The sequence below is a fragment of the Drosophila busckii genome, chromosome 2L, assembly GCF_011750605.1.
Source record: "Drosophila busckii strain San Diego stock center, stock number 13000-0081.31 chromosome 2L, ASM1175060v1, whole genome shotgun sequence".
Taxonomy (NCBI): domain Eukaryota; kingdom Metazoa; phylum Arthropoda; class Insecta; order Diptera; family Drosophilidae; genus Drosophila; species Drosophila busckii.
Window position 1 is genome coordinate 265,206 of NC_046604.1, and position 21,479 is coordinate 286,684.

General features: G+C 39.3%; 1 protein-coding gene across 1 annotated transcript; it reads right to left on the minus strand.

The window, feature by feature from the left end:
* Positions 1-2,995: 2,995 nt before the first annotated feature.
* On the minus strand, positions 2,996-3,893 carry LOC108603845 (cilia- and flagella-associated protein 299). The gene is made up of 2 exons (XM_017992999.1): positions 3,531-3,893; positions 2,996-3,475 (listed from the first exon to the last, which is right to left on the minus strand). The coding sequence occupies exons 1-2, from the start codon at positions 3,834-3,836 to the stop codon at positions 3,074-3,076; spliced, it is 708 nt and encodes a 235-aa protein (XP_017848488.1). The 5' UTR covers positions 3,837-3,893; the 3' UTR covers positions 2,996-3,073.
* Positions 3,894-21,479: the final 17,586 nt, after the last annotated feature.

Here is a 21,479-nt window from a genome sequence, read left to right on the forward strand (position 1 = left end):
CGGAGTTTGCTGCCTTGGACTTCAACTTGGACTTGGTTTTTAATGTCTTTTTGCCACATCATCAATTACACATTTTACAACTTCTGACTGACTGTGCGGGGCTAGAACGTGCCACTGTGCCCCAACTGGCAAAACAGACATAAATCAAACATTTCCCACGTTGCGAAACAATTTCCGGCTGCTTGGCAAGACGCAAGACACACACACACACACACATGTGTGTGCTTGTGTGTGTCTATTGTGTCTATCTTTTTGCTGTATTTTATTTATGGCATCCGCCAAAAACGCAGACAGACTGACATATGATATACGAGTATAGACAAAATGACTTCAGTTAGAAAATTTACAATTGCTTTTACTTGTTACATAATTGTTGTTGTTGTTACAATTGTTGTTATTGTTGCTGCTGCTGCTGCTTGCTGGTTTGGCGCTTTTGTATTGCATTTTGATTTGTGGTTTACAAGCTTTTGTTTGCCTCATAAATTTGGCTTATAAATGTGATTGTGTGCGTGTGTGTGTGTGTGTGTGTTGACCAGTGTTGCATGTTAGTCTGCCTGCTGCTGCCTAAAATGGCAACTGATATGTGGCCAGCATGTTATGAAAAACAGCCCACAATGCGTATACGTAACATGCACATAATTAAATTTCAGCCACAATTCAAATATACTTTAAAGCAACAACATGTGCTAAAGCAATTGCATAATTTAAAGCAAATTCCTATAGAGTTTTTGCCAATCAGCAAACAAACAAGCAAACAAAAACAAAACTTTTTGCAGCGCTGCAGTCGAGGTCAAAGGCATACTTGGCTGAGTTGCTGTGTTTTATATGCCAAAAGTCAGCCCCAAATTGATTCAATCAAGTCACAATAATAAAAAGCAATATTTGTCTAACAACTGATTGATGCTCTATAAGTGAAAACGAGCTTGAATATGAATAGATATATTAAAAAGCTATATAATAAGCGCTAAATAATTCACATAAATATAATAAGCATACACTAATTATATTAATATTTAAATAAACAACACAAGTGTATTTCTAATTCGGTCATAAAAAAATGAAATCTATTGCGAGTTGCACATTTCATGTCTTCATTACTTTCATTATTGGTCACATTTTATGATTGCTGTCTATCGTGACTGCCTGACTTACTGACTGACTGACTGACTGACTGACTGTAGCATGCAGGCTTTATTTAATATGCCTTTCAGCTTGGCCCAGACTGCACCTTGTTGTCGCCGCTTTATGTGTTTATTAAGCTTAAAAGGGTTTGCGTTTGGCCGAGTGCTTAAATTATTTATTGCGCATATTTTGCGACAGCTTACGGCCTGTTTTGGCAAGAAAATATTATTATGCTTTGTGTGCCCCAGCCAGGGCAGCTGGCAACAAATGAGCATATGCCTTGGGTCAGCACACACATAAATTATGGCTGTCTGGCCTCATGAATCTAATCAGAGCAGCACCAAGAAATTCGCAAAACATGCAGCTTTTTATCTGTTGTTTGTCAGACTTTAATTATTCATTGGGTTTTATTATTTGTATATTTGCTCAATTTAATTGACAATCAATGGCATGACTTTTATTTATTGTTTAGAATGAGTTTGATCAATAAGCCAATAGCCAATGCAATTAAATTAGTCGTATGCAACGATCAAAATTAAAACAATATATATGACAATATATTTTGACATTTGTTGTTGCAAAGCAAAAATATTGGCAGTAAATTGCAACTTGATTTCATGGAATTTATGCAGCTTGTAAAATGTAAAACAGTCAATATTGCTTTAGTTTAGCTTTAAGGCGCACTGAGATTCATATATATATTATATGCATATGTATGAGCAGCACCAAGAAATTCGCAAAACATGCAGCTTTTTATCTGTTGTTTGTCAGACTTTAATTATTCATTGGGTTTTATTATTTGTATATTTGCTCAATTTAATTGACAATCAATGGCATGACTTTTATTTATTGTTTAGAATGAGTTTGATCAATAAGCCAATAGCCAATGCAATTAAATTAGTCGTATGCAACGATCAAAATTAAAACAATATATATGACAATATATTTTGACATTTGTTGTTGCAAAGCAAAAATATTGGCAGTAAATTGCAACTTGATTTCATGGAATTTATGCAGCTTGTAAAATGTAAAACAGTCAATATTGCTTTAGTTTAGCTTTAAGGCGCACTGAGATTCATATATATATTATATGCATATGTATGTGTTTACTTTACAGTTAGTTTGCATGAACTGCACAGGACAACTGCGCAAATATTTATTTGCATTTTTGTGCTGGCTTGGCCTTAGACCGAGCAGTCAACTATATAGAGCTTGCCACGTGGCATACGGATGCTGCCACAAGGTTAATAAGCATTTACTATTTGTTGTAGTTGCGCTGACATAAATTAGTTGCTAATTGTGTATGCAAATTAAATTGCCGAATGCCAATTTAAAATGCAATTAATTAATTAATTAACATTAACATTCTTTAGCTTTATATGTAGATGAAATCTGTTATTAATTCAACTCAAAGCAACTGCTAAGCACTAATTGAAAATGACAAAATAGAGGCAGACTAGTCATTGCTTATACAAAATAATAGGACAACAGGCAAATAGGCAAATATCCTGCAGCATTGGACTGTCTGTTAATAGATTTATGCACAGCTCACACACACACACACACACGTACACGCTGGGCTGCTGTTAAATAAACATAAAATCATACAGAACTTGGGTAATTTCCGTTCTCTGCTGCTGCTGCTGCTGTTGCTGTTGTTGCTGCAAGGCCTCAAAGTGTCCATCAACATGTCAGCAGGCATAACTGTGGCCGCCACCGCCCAACTGATAAGATATGAAAAGCAATTTACGTAAACTGTCAACGACAAATACGCTATGGCCAGGCGGAAAGTCAGAGCCAGAGCCCGAGCAAGAGGCAGAGCAAAGTCCATGGGAATTAAATTACTACACCAAGGCAACAACAACAACAGAACTGAAAGCTATACATGTTTGTATTTACAAATTTGTAATTACTTCAGTTCGACAGCTTAATGCCCAATTAACACGACTGGCTAAATGCTGCGTCTGATGACATGATCAAAGAAGATGCAGTGACCATAAATACTCGAGTTATGCATGCTGCGGGTCGCGTTCTTGGCGAAGGAACAGAAGCAGCCAGGATTGACACAGATCATCTTGTGATCGCCACGATGCATCATCAGCAGACTGTGTGCGCCCTCCTGCACCACCTTGAAATTGTCGCTATCGTTGAGCCGCACCTTGCTGGTGTTCCACTCAAAGTAGCTCAGATGATGCTTGTGTGGCGTCAGCTTGGCCTTGCCCTCGAATATGGCTGGCCAGTCCACATAATGTTCCGAGTTCCTGAAGCGCGACTCGCGAAAGCATTGCTCCAGATCAATGAACCCAGAGATCTCCAGACCCTTGCTCGAGCGCGTTATAAGAAATATAATTGTCTGCAATTTATCAATTCAGAGCATTAAATGCATTTTATATGCTACGCATACTTGCCGAAACTTTCTTATTGAGCAGCAACTGCTCTCGCGCTGCAAACTGCTGCAGCACACGATCGTTGCCCTTATAGCTACTGCCGAATAGCATCACAGCGCTAATGCCCAAGGGCTTGATTATGCCCTCTTCGTTGTTGCGCTGATCTATGTACTCCTGGCGGCTCAGCAGACGACCCATGCAGCTTTTGCTGCACGCATTCTGTATGAATTCTCTGCTGAGCTTCCAGTTACGCAGATAGCGCACATCGTTGATGCTTATGAAGTGATCCACATACTGCTCGTAGCTATTATACTGCAACAAAGACATAACTAAAACAACAACAACAAGAACAATTCAAATGAATACAGCAACAAAAATGTAATAAACGCGCAGTAGTTTTTTTTAAATATTAACTATTATTTGCCAGCTGACAGCAAAATCGTTGCGGCGCTATTTTTCTTATACGGCGCAGTACTTAAATATTGACCAGTGCATGCTACAAAATTTTATATGCATGCGCTGTTTTTCAATTTCAACCTGGCCTGGCACACAGTCGCCTGCATATGAAATTAATTACTCCATCACCATTTCCTAGCCTTGTGAAAGTTTACTTTTTACAGCCTGGCAAACAATTCTTTTTATAGCACATTACATTTAAATACATCTGCACATTTTTATAAAAATATGAAAAAAGTATAGCATACAGTTGTGCGAACGGATCGACCCGTTTGAGTTTTGTCTTTCTGACTGCATAAGCAACAAGAACTCCATGACTTTAAGAGGTAGAGACATCAAATTGAAACATGTGCCTATTTAGTATATACGCCGAATTATAAAAATGGAGTGCGTATATGTTTACATTTCAATTCTCAATTCAATTCAATTCAAGACAGCGCAGGCTCAACATTTAGTTAAAAGTTTGCCATGCTTAACTTTCCTGCGTTTTTGATTTTCTTATTAGACTGATATATTTGCGAACTGCTTTTTATTTTAAAAACATAACTTTAGCAATGCCCAGCCACATGTACTTTTTATTTTACAGAGCATGTGGCTATCGCTGTTGCTTTACTTTTTCTATTACTCCAACTCATTTTGGAAAGCATTATATCTTGTGCTCCTTGCAGTTTGCGTGTGCATTTTACGCTATTTAAGCACGTATTCCACTGTTTGCTGTTACTATTCTTAGCTACTGTTGTTGTCGCTGTCGTTGCTGCAATTAACATGCAGTGGCTGCCACAGCCAACACTTGAAGTTGACTCTGACTCTGACTTGCATTTGCACTTCCACCCACCCACGCCATGCTGTTGCTCCATTTTGTGTGCTTTGTCACCATCTTGCAGTTTGTCGCCGCCTTGAGCGCGTAAATTGCTACTTCGCGGCGATCTGCCCAGCCCGCGCTCCCCTGACACGCGCCTCGACGGCATTTGCTACTTTTGTTCAGTTCCGTTGCAGCTTCCCTCGCTCGACGGTCCAGAGACGCAATTGTTTGACTTGGTCATTAGTAAATGTACTTTGTCGCAACGTAAAAAGGAGTTAAGTGCGCACTCTAAGGATTTATGCGTCTCACTCTCACACTCTCTCTCACTCTCTGTCGAGCAGTTAGTACAGTTATTTGCTTGTGTGTCTGTGTGTGTGTTACATTCGCCTTCGCATTGCGTTAAGTGCGCATTTGTGATGAATGGACAAAAGCTGTTTAGCAATTGCATAGCAAGCAGCTTGAGCTTGAGTTTGAGCTTGAGTTTTATGGCTGCAACTTCGTTTCGCTGTGATTGCTTTAATCCCATTGCTTAATAAATTTGTCATAAGCACTCGATGGAAATGGAAATGTGGCTAAAGCGACTTAAATCGCCTCGGCCATATACACAAATGGAACCAAAGTCGTACTCGTCTGGCAAACACAAATTATCAAGTAGCCGTAAATTGCATGCAGCGGGCATGTGCATCTTGCCAATGAAATCAAAGCCACATAAATTGCGCAAATAATTCAGAGCACAGACTCAGGACAGAGCGCACACAGCTTCTCCATAGCTTAGCTTCAATTCGATTGCAGCAAATATGGCGCCTGGCGTAGAGGCAACGGCAAAGCGAATACCAAAAGAATCATCACTTAGACACTGACCGCAACGCCAGCCAGCCAGCCAAACACACACACACACACTCACACACACTCAGAGCGGAGCAGAGTTGTAGCCCGCAATCGATCAAAAGGAATTATGTCTCAACACAATTGTAAATAAATCTTTGCGGCCTTGTGGACATTATGTGCATGTTGAGGCCAAAAGGCTTTGGCCATATCACAGCTCCAACCACAGATACCGCACTAGGCGAAAGCAAGAGCTGCAGCTACTGTGTTAGTAGTGTTGGAGTCATGTTGTGTCCTTGCTTATATACCAACATATATGTATGTATGTATGTATATGAAGATTGAGTGGTAATGTGTGCAAATCTAAACCTCTCGGTTGAGCCTTTGGCTGCTGCTGCTGCTTTTGCTTGCCCGTTGACATGATAGTAAATTGGTCCTCAGCCGATTGCATCGATTGCTGTTATACATTCAACGCTTTCCGCTGCCACCCATCTGGCCCCTTTGCCGCACATTTGATTTGTCCATGCAGCGCTCAACATTTTGCAACTGGGAATTAAGTCTAAATGCCGGAAATTAATCTACTCATAGACTCTCAACTGTAATATGTGTATAATGTGATTCTACAAGTGTTTTAGTCATTACAAAATTGCCCAACAGTCTTGGCCCAGTGCCTGCCTGCCTGCCTGGCTGGTTGCTACTTCAAACAAAATTTATAATGCCCCAGCCTAATAATTTCATGTCGAAGCTGAAAATAAATGTAAATGCGAATATTTATTTCGCAAACCTCAAGCAACTTATCGAAATATATAATCAGAAGAGCGTGTGCCTAAGACATTTTGACTGTGAGCATTTTTTACATTTCTTTGCTTTTCAACATTAATTTGTTGCTGCAGCAAATGCCAAGGGCTTTGTGCAATCAGCGTTAACATGAGCCGTACCTCCACCGTTGCCTCAGGGAGCAAAAGCATGAGGCCTTTTCGCTGCCTGTCGGGGGAAATTTGGAAATTCGATAGCAGGAAATGAGATGGCCGACAACACGGCGTATGTGCAATGTGCGTTCACCAAAAGTCACAGCCACAGACAGTTGATGGCTAGCATTAGCAGCAGCTGCCGATAAGAAAACAACTGTGGGCCCAAATGCTCTTTAAATTAATGCTTACGTTTTTATTAAAGCTTGCTTAAATCAAAGTTGTCAAAATATTTAAGCAAAAATGATTTTGGCTGTGAAATTTAAATGTTTGAAATTTCTGTTCAATTAATTTCGCCAAGTGTAGCTCTATTTGAATGCTGAATGGGATTTAAATTTCATTCTTGTTATTATTTGTTTGCGGTTTCAAGTTGCTTACAAAATGTAATTTTTATGTTTAATGAGCTATGTATTGAATTATAAACTTGATATCGAATCACTGATTTGATCAATATACAAAATGTTAAATCTATAACAATTTACTTTAACTGCTGATTGGCAGTTGCTGCTGCTGCGCTATTATTTGTTGTTGCTGCTGGTTTTTGTAAGACAGGCAATTAAAGCGAGCTGGGCATATTAATTCCGTTTGGCAAATTGAAGTTGATGCCTCGTCTCAATAGTTTGGGCGGTTGTTGTTGCTGCGGCGGCTGCTGCTGCTGATGCACATTTAAGTCCAACTGATGATGTTGATGCCGTAACGTGACACGTGAGCACTGCCGCTTACATGGTAACGAGTACGGTTATCGCTTTAACGTAATTTGCTCGTTAATGGCCACAAGCATTGTTGTTGCCCAGTACTGTTGCTATTGTTGTTGCCTTTGCATGCTCAATTAGCAGCAAAAGGCATTGTTAAAGCATTGCGGAGCCTGCAGGGGCAGAAATATCATTTTTGATTGGCAAAATTGGCCATTGCCAACTGAAGCTTAAGCTGGCAAGCTGTTGTACTTGCTGTCAAATTAGTTCTATTGCAATTAAACTCTTGCATATCTAAGTATTTGCATCAGCTTAAGAAAACAATTTTGAAACAAGACTGCTGCTGGTTAAAGTGACCGCAAAACTTTTACCCAGACGTTTGGCTTCTAATTATTTACAAATGACCAGAGTCCAAACCAAACCAAACCATTCAGAGCCGAACTATTCTGGTCACTACTACTGGCAAGCGAGCTGAGCTCGAAAAATCCTTGCAGCCAACCGCACAATTTTGTTATTTCAGTGGTGTGCAAAATTTATCTAACTTGCAACCCGCAGCTGAAGCTGAAGCAACTCTCCACAGAGAGAGAGCATATAAAAGAAAGAAATTTTTCGTTTGCTGTCAGTGCTCATTTGGTTGCGACACACATGAGAGACAGAGACAAAAAGAGAGAGAGAGAGCGAGTGCGAGAGTCTTGTAGCTCTGGGGTCGTTAGTCAGTTTATTTTTTGGGGGCATTTGCGGACTATCAAAACAAAAGTGAATAAGTTGTTGCTTGTGGAATTCATGTTGTGTTTACTTTAAACTGCTGCCCAGTCACCAGTCGCCAGTTGTTGTTGAAATAGCACACATACGAACACGTTGCAATAATGTGGAATATGTGGCTGCTGCTGCTAAGAATAGTTTACAGTGCAAAAGGACTAAGGACTAAGCATATTTGCTCTTCAACTTTAGTCATATTTATGCACTCAGCTTATGATAACTCAATTTGTATTGTCGGAGCCAGCTTGCTTGGCCTCTAAACACACACACACACACACTCTCTAGCTCGCAAATATCATTTTAATCATATTTCTGCGCTGCTGCCAACTTGGCCTTTGTGGCACTTTAGCTTGGCTGGCCTAATAATGCCCCAAAGCGTTTTACCAAAATTGAAAACTCGTGCAAAAAAGCCAATTTGCATAATATGTGCGTTGCTACAACAAATACACAACTACATATACATATATGCATGTATTATAATATTTAAGGCATGGCGATACATTGTCTTTGTACTTCGCAACAAGCAGGCAGCACAAAATGAACAACAACAACAACATAAAAATAAAATAATCACAAATATGGAGCTGTCAACATGCAAACCCAAACTGCTGCTTTGTTAGCTCCAAGCACGCGCTCAGTTTAACTGGGCTTATATTTATATTTCTGCATAAATCATACTTTAGTCACGACATATATTAAAGGTGTATAACATATTTCAAAAGTTCATCAACTTGATGATACCAACTAGAAGCTTTGCAGATTTGTTATAAAAAAATACCAATATATAAATAACATATTTTACTTTATTACTTATTTAATTTAAATTTAATTTATTTCAGCTTATTAAAACTGCAACTTGCCTCACTGTGCACAGCCTTGGGACTTTATATTTGATATGCAAGCGTCGGCATATTTCACAGGGAAAACCAAATTAGCCTTAAATTGTTCAACGTCAAGCGACGTGGTTATTAAGTGCTCCACATGCACTTCACACAAACACACATATTCACACACACACACACTCACTTGCACACATGCTTAAGCTTATGCTGGCTATAGATACTTTATTTATGGCAGGCGGGCATCATTAATGAGCCTGACCCCCAACTGTCAGTTTAGTGCTTGAGTGCTGGGCAATTATTATTGTTGTTGTTGTTGTTGTCATTAACCTCAATTTATTTATACGGCCAAGAGCACTACTACCTCGCTTCTACCCAACGGCAAGCTGCAATAATTGCTGCCAAATTGCAAGCAGCTCTTGCGCTCTTGTCCAGCGTAAATGGCCAGGACAACAGCAGCGGTCAGCAGGGGCTACACAGACGCAAGTTTAATTGAAGTGTAAGCCATTCAAGTTGAAAACTGCAGCAGCAGCAGCCGAGAGCCGGCAGCAAAGCTAAAACTAAAGCCAGGTCACGTCAACGTCACTAAGAAAGCTCAAAAGAAATTTAAGCGACTTACAACGAAGCTTGCATACACTTTATGCATATTAAAAATCTATGTGTATGGCTAAATCTGAAATAGACTCACATTAAAGTTTGTGACTATTTAAAGCTACTCTTGGCTTAGCTGCTGTGGCTAGAACGAGTGCGCTGCTTGGCTCTTAATGGATTAATTTACTTTGTCGCCACTGCCAAAGCAATTGCAAGGCTTTGTGCACGGCCAGCGTAGGCTGTGGCGCGTGTAAAAGGTTTTTGTGGCATGCCACGCCCACAAGTTACGCTTGCTTTAACGCGCCCAAGCATGGGAGTGAGCTAAATGGTGCATGCAGCATCGAACCTAATTGAAATGCTGATGAAAAGCAAATGCTTGTTTAAAAAACAATAATGAAAAGTGAAATAACAATAAAACGTTTGCCAAAGACACACACATACATACGCACACATGTTGTATTCTCACTTAGCCAAGTGCTGATAAAAAGCGAAGCGCCATTGAAACCGAAACGGAAACAGAAACTAAACAAAACAAAGCCAAAGCGGAAGCAATGTTGCCCGTGTTATTCGGATACCACGTAAATAAATGTGCTGAGCGGACATTTATGATTAAAAACAGATAAAACAGATAAGCAGCTATAAATAAAAACGAGTTTAATTTAACTTGTGCTTAAATTGAAAACGTTTAAATTTATAATTTTTTTTATAGCTTAGCTGCAAGTCGAGCAGCGGCTGAGATGCTGGCTGGGATACTCATACGCCAGCGTGTGCTTCATTTGTTATTGCTATTGTTGCTGTTTGTTCGCGCGCCAGAGCTAACTAAGCAAAACGCAGGCAGACAGCCTCAGTCTCGCTGCCTCGCTCGCCGGGCAGAGCTAACAAAAAGTGGCCGAGGGTTTTGAAGCCGTTGCCATATGTTGGTCAAAAATAAATTGAAGTGGTTGCCAGCAGTCGACCTACATAAACATATTTTAACCGCTTGCACGCGTGCTGCTCTCTCGCTCGCACGCTTGCTAGTGTGTTTGTGTGTGTGTGTTGTGTGAAACATTTAACAAGCGGCGCCTTAACATATGCAACATTATTTCAAGCACTAAAATAAAAAGCCATAACACTATGGCCATAGCGACACTAAGAGAAAGCAAAAGAGAGCAGCACAATTGAGCAAAACATAAAGTGTGTGCATGTGTGTGTGTGTGAGTAAGCGGCCCATTAAATTAGGTGGCTTGCAGCGCCTGTGTGTGCTATGCGCTTGCTCCTTTCTTGCCCTGGCCCTGGCCCTGGCCCAGGTGAGACAGCTTAGCATGCTTCGCTCCATGTTGCCCGCATGTAAAGTAGTTTTTATGTGACCCTCTGGTCTGGCTGTCTCTGTCTCTGTCCTGCTGTTGTGAGTGCATCATTAATTTTAATTTGTATAGCCCCAGCCGACAACAACATGGCCATCAAGCAGCCAGCCACAAGGACACCCAGCCAGCCGACTCTCCAGCCAATTCTAAACTCAAACCCACACGTTACGTTACGTCGTAACCGCAATCCGACAACGTCACTTGCATGGCTGTTTAGTTTCACTTAAAGTGCCTCTTTGTTGTCTGTGCCGCTGCTTCAATGCTGTTTGCCTTTTTTTTTGCACTCTGCTGCGCTGTTAAATTATGAATTGTGATGAAAATGTTGCCGCTCAACTTGTTAGCCTGTGAATTATTCTACGTTTTCTTTTTGTTGCCAACTAAAAAACATTGAGCGGAGGGCATAAAGTAAATTTATTTGCACTAAGCAAACTCTAAATATTCTCTTTTGCCACAGGGCTATAAAAATAGAATTTAATTTACCCAATGCGAGGCTATTAGATAAAATTGTATTTGCAATAAAATGCCCCAAAGCTGTTTGTTGTTTTAAAATCAATGCAACAAACAAGCTAATATTTGCTTATTTATTTATCTGACTAATTAGCAAAAACATGTTGCCAAAAGATCTCTCACTCAGCTCACATGACGTCAAAAGCGAAAAGTTTTTGTGGCGCACTAAACTAACCAATTTGCTAAAGCTCATACTTGGCGCATAAAAATCCGCAACTAATCACCGCATAAACCCAGTCGAGAAACTTTTGCCTAATGCCAAAAGCTAGCGGCACATATACTATAAAAATAAAAATAGATACAAATATGCCAAGCGCTCGCTACTCTGCCGCAGCCAATTACTCTACACACATATACGCATACGTAACGTTAGTGTGTGTGTGTGTACTTAAAGTTATGTATTTGTATAAGCATACACTGCATTGCTGGAAAGAGTACTAAAAGAATTTAAGCAGCTTAGTAAGAGCTCAACAGCCAGCAGCTTACAAGGTTTAGTTCAACAATTTCAATTAACATTGCCAATTACGAGTGCAATATGCAAATAATTGTAAATAATTCATGTAATAATAATAATCAATAAGCTGTAGTAAGTCTGATTTAAATAAGTTGGCAGCTGCTTACTTTGGCACACTCAACTTATTTGCGATAAGTAAAGAAGTGACGATCTGTTATACTAACAGACAATGTTATTAATCTGTAGAGCTTATGTTAAAGCTGCAATTTATAAAATAAGACTAATAATTAAGCTAATCTAAGTATTATAATAATCTTTAGCTTGTAGTGTATGCATTTCGCCGACTGTTTGGCAGGCTAGAGCTGAAGAGGGAGCTTCAGCGTAAGCCGAGCGGATATAAGCTCGCAATCAGCGGTTATATAGAGCGCAGCAGCTGCAGCAGCTCCACTTACACGCAACGCAACAACATAATTACACTTGTCAGTTCATTGTGCCACAATGCGATACGCACGCTGCTTGCCACAATGCCAGAGCGCAGTATGTTGCAATTCGAGTGCGCGAGTGCGAGTGAGATGTAAATATATAACAGGCACTGATCCATGGCCAGGTTAGCATACCCAGCATGGACCAAATGAATTTTCGTGTGGTCTGATGATGATGCTGCTGCTGCTGCGGCTCATGTTGTTGCTCATTTTGTTGCAGCTAATTGCGTTAAAACCGCATGCCCTGTTACTGAAACGTGACACATATTTGCGAAAGAGCTGCAGCCCTGGAATGTTGGCCAAAATTGTACAAATCACTGCGCACGCATGCAGCCGCAATTTGTAGGTAATTCACTAAAAATGTAAGCAACTTATATGAAGTCATTGCTTTAGTCACTGCCAGCTGTCGACATGTATATTGCTCATACGCCACGTGGTGCGCATTGCAACAATTGCATTTAGCCATGAATTGATCAATTCGTACTTTTATTTATTGGCCACGTAGCGCCTTTGCACGCCGCCAAAAGTATTTTGCTCACACACAGTGAGCGCCAAAAGTAAACGAATATGAAATGCTCTGTTTAAGCTGAAATATATTCGGCTCACACATTTGGGGCTCACATTTATGAAGCGTTTCTCTTATGAAATTGCAAATTCTTTAAATTTCTTCTGTTCTGTGCCCAACCTATGCGTGACTAACTGTTTGGGATTTCAGCTTCGCTTGCCAGACAGACAGACAGACGTTAGGGTAAGCGCATGAGCCACACATGGAATAACAACAAGAAGCCGCTTTGTTGAGTTCGATGTGCCGAAAGACAAGAATATGTGTGTGCAATGGGGAATATGCGCTGCAAATAAACAAGCAAGCAGTTAACTTGGCTTCATAAACAAAAGGCAAACACAGCTGCTAAAAAACTATATGGAACACTTAAAGTATTTGCTGCATTTATACGCATATGTTAGTCATAAGAAATATTATAATTAAAAAGGATTTTAAATGACTGAATTTATTACAAATTTTAACAAGTAATTGCTGAATAAATATGTTTGTTTTATTTAAAAATATGTGTTTTATACATGCTTAGCTTCTCATAAATATAAGGAGTATCTTTGAGTGCTTGCAGCATTAAGTTAACCTATCTAGACAGCTTTTTGTTTGCACGCGTTTTAGCCTGTATGTTAGTCTCTCACACACACACACACACAGACATAGACAGAGCATAGTGTAGCACACAACAGTTTGAGCCATAAATAAAATTTAAGCTACACGCTGACGACAGCAGCAAGCTATGTGCCTGCATGTGTGTGTGTGTGTGTCTGCATGCGTGTATGTGAGCAGTCAAGCAACAAAAGGTAGAGCGCAGTGGCATTTGATTTATGATTGCTCAGCCAGTGAGGTTAAGACTTTGAAAATATTTTCACAAACACACACACACACACACACACACACAGAGAGAGCAGAGAACACAAAACAGAAGTGAACTAAACTAAACTGAACTGTACACTGAACGCAGCCTAAACATAAAGCAAAACAGCCCGCATGCTCAAAGAAATACCAAAGCAGCTAAAGCCACAGTTTGTGTGTGGCATGAAGCTGCCATAAAGCTTTTATTAGTTGCGGCTACAGCTAACGCTTACCATAATGAATACATGTATAGATGTATGTGTGTGTCGAGCTTATGTATGCTGATGATGATGCTGCTGATGTTCAATCTAATGGCGCACATGTCAAAAACTATGGAAATTTGCCTAAGAATCTCGCACGTTTGAGCTAAGCTCGCAGCAGAGCAACGAGAAAGAGAAGCGCCGACAGCCTGGACTGTCAGTTCGTGCCTTTGCGCCTTATCGAGCCAATAACAAGTGCAACTTTTAAGCACACAAGCTGCCCTATTCCCTCTCTCTAGCCTGTTGTGGCAAATAAACTTGCTTGGCTTACGAGCAGCAGCAGCAGCAGCAGCCCTAAACATATTTATCTATGTTGCCACAAACAGCTCCGCACACGCTTTCTATGAATTTCGCTTTCTCTTTTCACTTTGCTGGCAAAAAACAATTAAAGTTCTATTAGGCGGCAAATGCAAATTTTTGGTGTCATTTGCTCGCTTAACAATTTTTTGCAACTTTACTTAATGGCTTAAGCGCTTACACACACACACACACATGCACATAACTGTAGCATAACTGTTATTTTATTATATTCTTTTTTTTTTTGACTTAAGCCTTTTTAATTGTTTCGTTAAACGAGCCAAAACGCAAAGAGCAGACATACAAAAGTAAAGTAAAGACTTTTTTATACTCTTGCCATTTGAATAAGTTACAAAAGTTAAATAAAGACTTTTGTATACACTTGCCATTTGAATAAGTTAGTTAACAGTCTACTCTAAATATTTTTTTTATAAAATCTTCTAACCTCGTTAATAGCGTATGCCACAAAGCGAGCCTGTGCGCATTAATACATAAAAAAGTTTTGCATGTTCTTTTCATGAAAGCAGCGCCAAGAATATTAAGAGCTCAGCAGTTGATATGCCACTGTGAGTGGAATGTGCGTCATTTAGTCTGCAGCTAATGTCGCTTGAATTTAAGTACAAACTTTTTAAAGTTAATGGCACAAGCAATCATCATTTAGGGTTAGAGCATATGGCGCATTGGGCCATATCATGCTACACATTAATATCCCGAGATTTTCTTTACAGCATTTGCTTATATAAGTTTTTCCTTACAAGCTATTGCCACTTGAGCGAAAGTTGGCAACAAAGCTGCTTCTGACCATTGTCAACATGTATTTGCAGCTTTTTTATTTTATTTTCGGAGCGCAAGTTTTTGAAGAAAAATGCTGCAAATTGTGCACACAATTTGTTTAGAGTTCAATTCAGCAAATGTTTGTCAATAAGTTTTATCAAATGCCAACAATATTTACACATGCATAAATTTGTCTATCAATAAAAATTCGCCGCCTTTCATGTGCTAGAGCGAGAGAGCGCTCTATGTCCATTCGAAAGTTTTATGTTTGTGTCAATAAAGTTTTATTTTATTATACGGCAAGGGGTGCCCAGTGGCAGACAACGATGCTATTGAATTTATGCGTTCCAATGCAGAACAAAATTTTACACACACACACATACATATTTATGTCTTTTTTGTAATTCTTTGTAAGTTTCAAACACACGCACGTTGCTCACGGCAAATAAAACATGTTGCTTTCTCGGTCTGTTGCCTGAATTCAAACTTATCGAATTTATATTTGACTGTGCATTGAATTTTAATGCCGACCACCCCACACCCGCTTTACAGATATCAGCGCTTGCGGCGCGTATTCGATGCAAAACTACTTAAAATAAACTGAAACTCAAACTCAAACTCATGCGCGCTGCTTAAATTGGATGCTGTGGCGCGTAAAAAAAGACGAGAAAAAATTTACAATCTCAATAAATAAGCAAGCGAGGCAACGCAATTGCGTTTGGAGTAAATAAAATTTACAAAAATATATGTTTACAAATTTTCTCGCAATTGCAACCGCAATCAAAACGGCTACCCAAGCTGATAGAAAGCATTCTTTGATAAATGTGGATAGAGTGGGGGACGGGGGTATCTGAGAGAATGTTGTTGCAATCATTGCAACTTTGCCTGGTTGACATTTACATGAAAGGGGAAGGCATCAAATGCAGCCGCACCCCCAAAGCAGTCAAGGCATAACGCCCCATTGCCATTAATGCTTGAATTTATGGATGGCAACTAACAGCAGCCAACAGTAGCAACAGCAGCAACGACAAGCCAACAACAACAGCAACAACAACTGCTAAGCAACAATGCAGAATGTTAACGCCGACGTGCGTTGCTAGCAGTTTCAAGTGTCTGGCAAAGCGACGGCGCGCAAGGCAAGTCGGAAGCTGCAACAGCAACCAACAACAACAACAACATTAACAACGCAACAACTGTGTGTGCTGATAACACATAACAGTGAGTGATATACGAGTACAGTGAGCACCCAGTGGGAAAAGCTCTAGCTACCTTTATAGCTGACAAACTGCTTCAAAGTCATGTGCGAGCGGCACTGCTAAAGTTTTCACTTTATTTTTATGACAACATATAAAATAATAAAGCACACATCACATTATAGCATTTTGTTCGCTTTTTATTGAGCACATTATGTTAATTGCTTATGTTAAGAGATCAATATAAATGTAGGCAAAATAATGCAAAACTATTTAATATTGATTTTATACTGTACACAACTATTTTAAATTAAGTTAATATTAATTTAAGTATATTTGTAACAACAAAAATTTAATTATGTAAAAGAAAATATTTTAAATAAATACTATAGTATTCATTAGCAAATATCTATATAGGTGTCAGCTTTTACTTATAAATAATATAATATTGTCTCGGATATTCACAAGCATTGCCTTTGTGCCTTTGTGCCTTTGTGTGTGTTGCGTTATTGCTAAACGCAGCAAAAGCAAAAGCCGCTCGTTGCGTTGTCCCCTTACTAATTTCTGCTGCATATGCAATTTTTCTCTTATTTTTTTGTTCACATGTTTGCCTGCAACTTACGCCGTTCGCTCACTCTTGCTTGCATCTCTAGGGGCACCTAGCACACTTGTGACAGTTTTTTAATGCGCTTGTCGCTTGATAGGCAGCATTGAAATTATGTTTACACTTTCAACAAGAGCAGCTAGGCAAGGCCTGCTCAAAATTGCATTGATTAGAGCAGAGAGACTTTGAGAGGCTTTGGTTATTGTGGCCTCTGCCAAGTTGTCAGCTAGCAAATTGCTGACAAATTTGAGGTGAACTTAAAGGAGGCCATAAACTGTATAATAGCGAAAAAATAAATAAATAAATAAATTGAAATGAAAGAATTATTAACTATTAGCTTAGCCTGCTTAATTCTTAATACAAGTTATACGAATTAGTAATGATTACTATAACTAATCATTATTAAACAGGTATAGTTATAAATAAGTTCACTGCTTGTTCAATTGCCAACGCTCCATATACAACTGACCTGCAAGTTGGCCTCGCTGCTACTTCTCGCTCTGCGTTGTCTGCTGCTGCGGCTGAGCGAGAGCGTCGCTGCTTTGTTGCTGAGAGAGCGCTCAGTGTGCATCGTACGATTTGTTTTGTTTTGCTTAATTATTATTTTATAGTCTAAAGCCCAATAAATTATTGAGAACTTTTAAATAGAGCTTGGTTTGCATAAATATTATTTAATTTAAATTTATTGTTACCAACTGTGAATGAATTGCATTAAAAGTCAACTCTTTGTCTGGTAGTAAGTCCTGTATTTATTTATAAACTTTATTGTATGCCAAGTTTATAGATTGTGTGCTCGATTGCAACCAATTCCCAAATATACACAAAGCGACCTAACTGGTTGTTATACTATATTGCTTTTGGCATTTGTTGTGCAGCCTTTATGGCACTCAGTTTCATTCGCTCTCGCTCTCTCTCACACACACTTGCGCCTTGTGGCTGCAGCTGCCAAATGTCTGCCAAAATATATATAGAAGTCTATTAAGTTAATGTCGCGTAATTTAGCAAACTGTCAAAATCGCTGGCAAAGTAACGGCAAATGTACACGAACACTCGCTTCGCATTCAATAAGTTCACTTGACATTTCTTTGCTTGCTTTCTTTTGGCCTTATTGGCCACCCCTTTTTGGCTTGCCTGTCACATAGTGAGACGTCACCACGACCGTTGCATGCAGCTTACTGCAGTTGACTTTAAGCGCTGTGGAGTTAAAGCAACTTTCGTTTAGCAAAGTTTTAGGCAAACCGCCAATTGGTAGCCGCAATTACATGCGTAAAATCACATTACTTGTCATTATTATTATGTTTGCAAAGTTGAGCACGGAAGCTGCGACAGCGCGTGAAATAAACTTAAACCCACACGCATAACACTTTAGTTTACAAATTTGCATTTGTTTTGCTTGTTGTATTCACACACCTAACATTTCCGCTTGACTTTGCAAAATATGCATAAAAATGTTGCTGCTGTTTTTACGTTTATATAAACACAAAAGCTGTTTTAATTTCTCTACATATATAATTTTCGTTGTATACTCCAAACTAAGCCAAGCCAGACAGTCAGACAGACAGAGATGCAGCCTGGTAACTACCTGAAAATAAAATGTATGCAAAACATTTGAATTATTCACCATGAACTTTTTACCGCAACGCTCAGAAGCATTGTGCCAAAAATAGAACACAACATACAGAATGCCTTTGTGCATTTTATTTTTAACTAAAGTTTTCTTTTTTGGCAATTTTTCATTTTTTGTTTGCGCTCAATTGGCGCTGATGTGTGGAAAGCCGACGTGAGCAATAAGCAGCAAGAACAAGAGAACCAGCGAGAGAGAGAGAGAGAGAGCGTTGCTATAGAAATTTTCATAGCATACTTTTATGGGCGCATCCGTTCTGTAAACAAGCATCGAAATGGCAAAACGAATGCCACACAGTGCATTCTGATGCGATTTTTATTTGAAAAATACTAAATTGATTTTATGCTTTTCGTTTTACACACACACACACACACACACACACATAACAGCAGCTGTAACCTGTAGTTGCAACATTGTGCATGTTTCGCTTTGATATTGCACATTGCCAAATCAAATTTAAAAATATTTTTACAAACTTGTATGCATCTTGTAGCTTTGCAATTGCTTAATCTTATATTTATTTTTACAAGCAACAAAGCAACATTATTGCAGTAGCAATTGATCATAAAAAGGCTATTGTAGTTGCCTTTACTTAATTGTTAGTTGAACCTAAAAACATGCGTTGTTTTCACATAATATTTGCGCACTGGCAAATTGTTGTTGGCGGTGCGTGGTTGCAATATATGCCACAATCATGATATGCACTGTGAATATATGCATCCTGCCTGTAGGATACAAATATTTGACATTAACGCTCATTTGGCAAATGTGTGTGTGTGTGCCAATGCGGCATTAATTTGCAGCTAATTATGCTAATTGAATACCATATGCGATAGATTACGCAATATGCAATCACTCTCGCATTTCGCAAAATATTTCGTGCTAATGAAGTGTTTAGGCAAAAGAATGTAGATTACGCATATGCTATTCATACATTACGCATACGCACCTTTAAGCACACTTGCCACAATTTGCACTACAAAACTCTGCTGCTGTTTGCTTACAATTTCCATATCCAAACGGAAGCAGCAAAGCAAAGAGAACCGACGTAAAGGCCAGCCAAAGCACATGGAAGAAATAGGGAAAACAAGTTAACGCTGATTGCACAAAAGCCAGCGGATTTGTACATCGCTGCACAGGCAAGCAGAAGCAAAAAGAAAAAAATAAAACACGAAATTAAGAAGGCACTGTTCAAATCAAAGTAAGCGTTAAGCACGTGTATGCGTGCTGGTGTGTGTGTGTGTGTGTGTCAGTGTGTGTATGCACAGGATACATTAACAAAATTAGCGCAGCAAGGCGTTCAGCTAGAGCTGGAAACTGCTCTTCATGTTCGTCAGCATGTAAACAGCATAAAGAACCTCCAACCAACGCTCACGCTCGCTTGCCAACAAATGCCCGCAGGCAAATCAACAAATGTCGAGAGCTGTGGCCGGGAAGGGTGGAGAGGGGCGGCAAACAGTCAAGCCAAGGCAGCTAGCTCGTTGGCCCCGGCACTCAACACGCTTTGGAAAATTGCCGGAAGTTTGGTGCGATTAAAGCGCCATTATCGATGTGAATTATTTTGAGGCTGACGCTCAACGCCCCCGCCAACGCCTTCGTCCCGCTGCTTGCTGCTCGCTGCTCGAGTGGCAATCAATTTGTTTTGGGCTTTAAAAAGTAATTGCGCCGCATTTGTCGCAAGCGTCCAACAACTCGCGCGTTCACTCTGCAAACAATGTGGCAATAGCAAGTGTAAAACGGAATAGCAAGAGCGTGTGAACGAAGAAGCGAGCGGCAGGCGGCAAGAGCAACAAGGTGGCTACAACTGCAATTGCGACAAACTTTTGCCGCAACTTGAAATTCAAATTAAACTTTTGCTAGTTTTTGTGATTTGTTACTATTGCCGCGACCCCACACCCCACACCACGCCCTTGCCCCTTAGCCGCCTGTCACATTCATCATAAGTAAGGCACACAGCTGCAAACTTTTGTTGCAACTACTTTTTGCACTTTTGTCTCGAGTTTGATTTAGTACAAAGTCATTTGACTGCAGCCTAATGAAGTGAATTTTGGCTATTCTATTGTAAATATTTAATTAGTTGAGCTTATTGACTGCCAGCAACCATACACACATATGCACACAAGCAAATAACTGTGTCTGTTTGCAGCTGGCGGCAGGTTTATTATTGATCTATGTATAGCTAAAGCGAACAGCTTAGGCCGCTTGATTAACAAAGCGCAAACCAGTGCCAAAGCTAATTAGCATGTGGAGACAAAGCAAAAGGAAGTGCAGGCAGGCAGGCGAAGCAGACAATATGTTGCCTAGCGACTGAAATTTACAGGCTCTGAGACTCGGAGACAATAATAAGCACAACAGCTGTAATGCCAGCTAAAGCAATTGAAAGCTGCTTAAGAATAATATTGATAATTTTAGGGAGCTAGCATCGATTAATTTTGACTACATTATTAAATAAATATATATACATTACAGAACTGCTTGGCACTTAGAAGTTTTCATCGCTGATTAATTGAATACAACTAATTAGTTTTCAGTTATAATAATAATTTCTACTAATTATTTGAGATTTGATGTATCGAAGTATCGTCTCAGCTTTACAGTTATAGCTGTCTTTAAATATTTCTTGGACACTTGTATAAATAAAAATGAATCTTTATTGTTTATTTTAATTTAAAAATATCAAATATAAATCTATCGACACACAACTCTTAAAATGATTAAATATTGCAGTTTATGTATGTTAATTTCCAAATTAATTTAAAGTCACATATAGTATATATAAAAATTTAAAAAACTAAAAACTTTATGCCCCATTTAAAGCTCAAAAAGTGCGTTTATATATTTTTTTTTAACTTTAGTTCAATGTACAACGTCTAAGTTAGTAAACTTTTGCGTAATAACAGCGCATGAAATAATCGAACGAAACGACCAATTGCTCATTTGGGCCTAAAGCAATTTCTAGTAGACGATTGTGGCAGCGGAAAGTTTAGACCGAAGCAGCAGGCAAGTGCAAATGCAATTGCTTCTGGGCCAAGTGCATAGTACTTAAGTGCGTTTGTCATAATTTATTGATGGACTTTTGTATAACATATATAGAT